The sequence below is a fragment of the Athene cunicularia genome (genome assembly GCF_003259725.1).
Source record: "Athene cunicularia isolate RWA chromosome 1 unlocalized genomic scaffold, athCun1 chr1_part1, whole genome shotgun sequence".
Lineage (NCBI taxonomy): Eukaryota > Metazoa > Chordata > Aves > Strigiformes > Strigidae > Athene > Athene cunicularia.
The window spans coordinates 17,027,205-17,034,709 of record NW_020799091.1 but is presented as its reverse complement, the minus strand read 5'-3'; the positions used below and the strand labels follow the sequence as shown (position 1 = coordinate 17,034,709).

Here is a 7,505-nt window from a genome sequence, read left to right as displayed (position 1 = left end):
AATGCCTTTGACACTGTTTCCCACAGCATTCTCCTGGAGAAACTGGCTGCTCATGGCTTGGACAGGCACATGCTTTGCTGGGTAAAAAACTGGCTGGACAGCCGGGCCCAAAGAGTGGTGGATAATGGAGTTAAATCTGGTTGGCAGGCACTCACGAGTGGTGTCCCCCAGGGCTCGGTGTTGGGGCCACTCCTGTTTAACATCTTTATTGATGATCTAGACGAGGGGATCGAGTGCACCCTCAGTCAGTTTGCAGATGACACCCAGTTGGGTGGGAGTGTTGATGTGCTCGAGGGTAGGGAGGCTCTGCAGAGAGACCTGGACAGGCTGGAGCCATGGGCTGAGGCCAACTGGAGGAGTTTCAATAAGGACAAATGCCGGGGGCTGCCCTTGGGCCACAACAACCCCCAGCAGCGCTACAGGCTTGGGGAGGAGTGGCTGGAGAGCTGCCAGTCAGAGAGGGACCTGGGGGTGCTGATTGACAGCCGGCTGAACAGGAGCCAGCAGTGTGCCCAGGGGGCCAAGAAGGCCAATGGCATCCTGGCTTGTGTCAGCACTAGCGTGGCCAGCAGGGACAGGGAAGGGATCTGACCCCTGTCCTCGGCACTGGTGAGGCCGCCCCTCGATTCCTGTGTTCAGTTTTGGGCCCCTCACTACAAAAAGGACATTGAATGACTCGAGCGTGTCCAGAGAAGGGCAACGGAGCTGGTGCAGGGTCTGGAGCACAGGTCGTACGGGGAGCAGCTGAGGGAACTGGGGGTGTTTAGTCTGGAGAAGAGGAGGCTGAGGGGAGACCTCATCACCCTCTACAGCTCCCTGAAAGGAGGGTGCAGAGAGCTGGGGATGAGTCTCTTTAACCGCGTAACAAGCGATAGGACAAGAGGTAATGGCCTCAAATTGTGCCAGGGAAGGTTTAGACTAGATATTAGGAAGCACTTCTTTCCAGAACTAGTTGTCAGGTGTTGGAATGGGCTGCCCAGGGAGGTGGTGGAGTCCCCATCCCTGGAGGTGTTTAAGAGTTGGGTTGACATAGGGCTGAGAGATCTGGTGTAGTTGGGAACTGTCAGTGTGAGGTTCATGTTTGGACTGAATGATCTTCAAGGTCCTCCTTTCCAACCTAGACGATTCTGTGATTCTGCAATCTCTGAGAGAGAAGGAGTGAGTGGCTGTGTGGTGCTCAGTTGCACTCTGGGCTTAAACCACAACAGTGACTGTAGAATAAAAATGTAAAGAGAAGTACAGGCATGGGATGAGACTGAAGGCCTTGAAAATACAGGCACAAGATAATATTCAAAGTCCAGGGCTACAAACTGCTCACTAATTGTCAATCATTTGTCACCAGAGGAATTCAGTCTTGGGAACTGGGATTGGTTTTAGGGATACCAAAGAAAACAATGTTGGGACCAATAAGAAAGCATAGCATGTCAGGATGACCAAAACTGATCTGGGCAAGATGAAGTGGTGACTTACAATCTCTCTCAAGGTGCAGAGTCTCCAGATATGAGTATAATATGGGTCTTCACTGCAGCTGTGAAGTGGATATTGTGGAAGTATCATTGATGATCCGTGATGCAGTGCTGCAGCCACTGTAAGTTTTTTGCTTTTGCTTTTATTTCTAAGTGTATTTTTGCTTATATTGCTTTGCTGCCTTGAGTATGCTATCACAGCTATTAGGAAAAAGCACAAATACAATACTAAGCATTAAAATGAGGTTCCCTTTCCCTCCCCCTTTCCAACTGATTGTTTTTTGGTAACCTGCTTCAAAAGTTAGATGCAATAAATTGGCAACAAACTGCATGGTTGTTGGGGAAATTTTCGCCAGGGAGCAGCAGGCATAGGGTTGTTCCACACAGGAAAATCAGCTGGGAGCAGAGGGTGGCCCCAGCAGAGGCAGGACAGTGTCCCCACTGACCAGGCACAGTCCCACAGAATCTGGGCAGAGCCAGATTCTATTGACTGCTCAGTGATCATAAAAAAAGGTGAGGTGATGAGATGGGTCCAATATTCATGCAGGAAGACTAGTGAGCCAATAATGGCACAGGGCTGGACACCAATGCACCTACAACATAGCTCAGGCAAGGATAGAAGGCCCAGGGCTGAGCTTAAGTGGAACTCCTGGACCACTGGGCAGTGGGTACCTGGGTGGAAATCCTGGGTGAGTTTGGTCAGGACAATTAAGGCACTCAGAGCACTGACAACTGGTTTGAGAAGCTGCAGGGGAGTTAATTCCTGGGGGATTTAGCAAGAGATAGGCTGGTCTCTCCTAGATGTAAGTAGGACTGTGAAATATGCTGGTCCTCACAGCTGTCTTCCAGACGGAAACAACATCCTTCAGTAGTAGGTCTGGACTCAAAGTGCTTGTCAGATTTGCAATGGAGGCATCATCTTGCCTGTCTTCCAGGAAGGATATGAAAGTTTCCTGTAGCCTGTGGGTGAAACAGGTCATAATTTTAAGTGTCTGGAGGACGCCTGGGTTTCCAAATGCCCTGACCTTCAGCAGGCAATTCTGGCAGTCAGTGACAGTACCCCTGGGATGGTCTTGAAGCTGGAAGCCAGGCAGTATTCTCTGGGGTATCTCTGGTGTTATCAGACAACAATGTGGGCAACTGTTGGTCAACACTGTCAACAGCACACAAATAGATGTTGTGGCCTCCTCAGAGCTGATTTCTCTCAGCTTCACTGACCGCCTCTTCTATATCAGGTATAACACAGCATCCTGAACCTATCTGTACTCAACTCAATACACCCCCAGCTCCTTCCTTCATGGGGTCTGTCATGCTGGCACTGTGGCATTAGGAGACCTTTCTCATGCAAGAAGCAGGGAAAGGGAGGTGGTGTAGCTCTTATCCTCTCATTGGGATTTCTCACTGGTGCTGTGCAGGGGCACCTTTTTTGTTCCCTTACATGATCTTTTTTGTATTACCCCAAGGCCAGACACATACTGAACTGTATTAACAAGAATGTAGACAGATGGTTAAGGAAAGTGATTTTTCTCCTCTGTTGGTGCTTGTGAAATCACACTTGGAGGATTGTGTCTGATTTTGTGCTCCCAGTATAAGGAAAACATTGACATTTTAGAGGGAGTTCAGTGGAGCGCATCCAGTATGATTAGAGATCTGGAGCTCAGGACATATGAAGAGAAGGTAGAGAACTAGGTTATTCAGCCTTTGGCAGAGAAGGCAGAGGGGAACTCCAAATGCATCTCTAACTACATAGTGGTTGGGTGTCAAGAAGATGAAGACAGACTCTTCTTGGAGTGCCCAGCAAAAAGACAAGAATTAACAAGCGGAAGATGCAACAGTGGAAATCCTGACTAAACATAATGAAAATATTCTCCACATGGTTAGTGCAGCCCTGGGACAATGCAGAGTGGTGGTGGCACTGTCGTTGGAGATAGTCAGAACACAACTGGACAAGACCTTGAAAGTCTGATAGAGCTTTGAAGTCAGACCTGCTTGAACCAAAGGACCTCCAGAGGGCACTCCCAACCTAAGTCTCCATGACGGTATGATTTTTAGTGGTTTCTTGCTTCCTTATAACATGCCAGATGAATTGAAGGTGCTGGGTTCCTGCTGTATTTTACTCCCATTTCTCTTTACCTGGGCATCACAAAAAGACTCAATACTCACAGCCACAGTAACTCCCGCTTTTGGAAGGCATGGCCCTTCTCTCCAGAAAGCTTCAAAAGCCCACCTTAAAAGGGACTTCAAAATCCCTTCCATCTGGGTCTAAAGAGTTGGTATCTACCACTGGAACAAATAAGGAAAAATCTGCTCTTACCCCCACTGTGGATCAAAGGAACCCAGTGGCACAGTGATCATCTCATGGAGCTCAATGAGGAACAAATCCAGGTTAACTGTGGTGAGTGCAGTAGTCAGAGCCTTCTCTTTCTCTGCACTCAGCTCCTCGTGGTACTGCTCAGAAACCAGGCAGAAGGGATTCTGCAATGACAAACAACATCAGCAAGAGGACAGCCTGGGACTCCCTGCACAGACCATCCAGGCCCTACATCTGATGGAAGAAGTAAAACTGGGACCCTCTTTGTTCCTGACTATTATGCCAGCGCCACCAGAGACCACAGTACCAGCTGCTGCTATGACCCATCTCAGAAAGCATTACTGTTTCTAGCACAAAATCCTGTGGATGGCCCTTTTCCAAGGGTCTTACGTGACTTAAGTAGATGAATATTGCTTGGCTTTTGCTGAATAATGATACTAAAATCACAAAATTTTCCTATTTTTTTTTCCCTAAAAAAATTTCAATATTTTTCACAGAAAATCAATTTTGTCAAAAAGTTTCTCTCTTTTCCTAGGTCTTGTAGACAGTTTTGTAATACAGGCTGTCTCCTTCACCTGATTCATCTGCATCAGCAGCACAGATCTCTTTGCTGACAATGTCTGCCACAGAGACAGGATATGCTTCAGCTGAGTGTGTGGTACCACCTGGAGGAGGAGAAAATAGATGGGCAATCAGCCAGCCAGTTCCTGCTCTTCAGAAAGGCCATGGCTGAGTTGTCCATGTTCTAGGTTAGCTCACAAAAAAGTGTGTGACTTAAAAGGTGATGTTTTAATGTTTAGGGGAGGGTATGAGGAATGGAAATGTTCAGCCAGTTTCCCCATTCAGTACAACTAAAGTGCCTTGCTTACCGGCATGTCTCTGAACTGTTCTACGCTTGCATCCATCTTCAGCTCATTTTTTACATACTCAGACAACTGGCGCTCTGGGTCCCCACCGGTCACAGCCAGGAACTCGGCAGCCACTTTCAAGGTGGCAAGTGTTTGAGAAATAGCATTCACTGATCGGGATTCTTCCATGATCCGTTTCAGCTGGTTCACACTTAATGATTCCTATCAAAAGGAGAATATAGCCAGACTGTGATTCTGACATATGAGTTCTGGGTCCTGCCACTGTGTCTGTACAGCGGAGCGGCTGTCTAACTTTTGGCACCAGTTCTACCCTCTTAGCAGAGGGAGTTAGAGATATGTGGGTGACGTTCAGGGTTTACATGGGAGAGCCATAGACTCTACAAGGCCATGGGTTCTCCAACCTAGTTGCAAGCAGGAACAGTAACCATGTAGTTGCTACTTGTGCTGATCCATGATGCCAGCACATGTCATGCTGTGGTCACCATATCCCCTTGGTTTAGACACTCGCACAGATGAGTCCATGTGACAGAGTTGCCTCGATTTCCTTTAGAGCCAGCAAAGAAAATTGTCTCCTTGTGAGGCTCCATCCATCTGCCTGATTTGAACTTGGACCTTTTCACACCTCCTGCAGATGCCATATTCTCTGCTGAGCTCTCTTTTCCCTGGGGTAGCTTATTAATAAGCATTACAAGGCAGAGGAAACCTGAATGAAAAAAAGGATGGCAAACTCTTTTCCTACCTGTTGCACCTGTTCTCTCACTTTTGTTTTTGTGTACTGCAGCGTCTTCATTCTGTTCAGTGCAAAGCAGGGAGCCGTCTGGAAAGCAAATGAGTGGCTATGAAGAGACAAAGTATCACTTGGCACAAGCCAAAGGGCAAGGACACAGCTATCCATGTCTGGCTGCAGGGGCTGTGGTGTGAGGTGTCGGTGAGGTGGCAGCAGCGAGGGGCTACCCAATGGAATATAGAGCCATTCCTTGGGTATGCAAGTATAGAGTTAGGAAAGCCAAAGCTCATTTGGATTTGAGACTGCTGAAGGCTATGAAGGCCAACAAGAAGGGCTTCTACATCAGTACATCCCTGGCAAAAGAAACATCAGATAAGAACTGGGCCCACTGCTCAACAGGGAAGGGAACCTACTGACAAAGGACATGGAAAAGGTATTCGGTGAGATACTTGATGCATTCTTTGCCTCACTTTTTACTGTGATGGTCTGCTTTCAGTCCTCTGTGCTTACTGGCAAAATTTAAAGGCATGTCACAAAAAAAGAGGACCAAATTAGGGACTACTGAGGTAAGTTGTTGTTGTGGCAGTTAAGCAACACAGACCTGCTCACTCACTTTCCTCCCCTCCTTACCCCCAGTGGGATGGCAAAAGAGGAAGAGAAGAATAAAAGTGGGAAAACAAAAAATATGATGCAAAAGCAATCATTCACCACTTCCCATGGGTAGACTGATGCCCAGCTGTTTCCTGAGCAAAAGATGGCTAACCACTCCAAAACCCCATCTTACGTGTTTTATTGCTGAGCATGACATTATACAGCATGGAATACCTCTTTGGTTAGTTTGGGTAATCTGTCTGGCTGTGTCCCCTCCCAACCTCTTGCACATCCTCAATCTATTCAGTGGAGGGGAGCAGAGTAAGAAATGGAGAAGGCCTTTGATGCTGTGCAAACACTGTTCAGCAATAGCTAAAACACTAGTGTGTTATCAGCACTGTTTTGATCACAGATCTAAAATTCAGCTTCTATGATGAAAATTAACTCCATCTCAGCCAGACCAACTACAGCTGGATATACACAGGTCCATGGGATCTGAAGGAACACATTCAGTGGTGCTGAGGAAGCTGGCTGATGTCGTTAAAACACTTCAGCAACAACCGACATGACATCTCAGCAAGTTTGTGGATGATACCAAATTGGGGAAAGAAGCTGATACACTGGAGGGCACGGCTGCCATTCAGAGGGGTGTCAAGTTGCTGAAGAAATGGGCCAAAAGGAACCTCATGTACAGACCAGGCTATATTAGCAGGAGTGTAGCCAGCAGGACAAGAGAAGTGATTATTTCCATCTATTCAGCATTTATGAGATTACATTTGAGTACTGTGTCCAATTTGGGGTTCCTCAGTACAAGAAACATTGACAAATTGAATTGAGTCTAGCAGAGACCAACAAGATGATTGAGGATGCAAGGGACTGTTCATCCTGTAAAAGAGAGCTCTATGGGGATAATCAGATTCGTCTTCCACTACTGAAAGGAGGATTGCAGTGACAGCAATAAGGACAAGTAGCAACCAGGGATCTCCTACTTGAGCATTCAGAAAACATTTTCATGGTGCTAAAACATCAGAACAGAGGGGCAGACAGGTGGTGAATCTCTATCCTTGGACACTTCCAAAATTCAACTATATAACACCCTGAGCTATATGCTCTTGCTTTGAAGTTAGCCTTACTTGGATAAAATGGTTGGACCGCAAACATCCAGCGATCCCTCCAGCTGAACTCTGTCAGTTTCTCTGTGACTGTTTCTCTGCTTATCCTACTCTACTACTGGACAAGCATATGGACCTGAATCACTATGTGAGAGACATGTTACAGTGTCCCTGAACCCCTTTTTCCCATTCTCTTGTGGCCAGATTTTCACATTTCGCAAATCCAAACACCTTTCCTCTGACATAGGAAATAGCTGGTGCCAGTGGTCATAAGAGAACCCCAGGTGAAGTTTATGTAACCACCTGAGGGTTATGCAGTTTTAAAGGGATTGAAGGGATTTAGGTACTTAAATTCATTGCTGTCCCACAAGACTTAATTTTTGAGGTATGTACCTCTGGCCTTCCTTTTCAGACAGGAATAACCATTTG

General features: G+C 46.8%; 1 protein-coding gene across 1 annotated transcript in view; it reads right to left on the bottom strand.

Moving 5' to 3' along the window:
- Positions 1 to 1,439: 1,439 nt before the first annotated feature.
- The window catches only part of LOC113484755 (E3 ubiquitin-protein ligase rnf213-alpha-like), a 52,051-nt gene continuing 45,985 nt past the window's right edge, over positions 1,440 to 7,505 (bottom strand). Inside the window, exons 55-59 of the mRNA XM_026857387.1 lie at positions 5,386 to 5,463; positions 4,647 to 4,847; positions 4,353 to 4,442; positions 3,781 to 3,941; positions 1,440 to 2,426 (exon numbers count right to left, since the gene is read on the bottom strand). Coding sequence (XP_026713188.1) covers positions 2,264 to 2,426; positions 3,781 to 3,941; positions 4,353 to 4,442; positions 4,647 to 4,847; positions 5,386 to 5,463 — 693 coding nt within the window. The 3' untranslated portion in view covers positions 1,440 to 2,263. The remainder of the gene's footprint in view (positions 2,427 to 3,780; positions 3,942 to 4,352; positions 4,443 to 4,646; positions 4,848 to 5,385; positions 5,464 to 7,505) is intronic.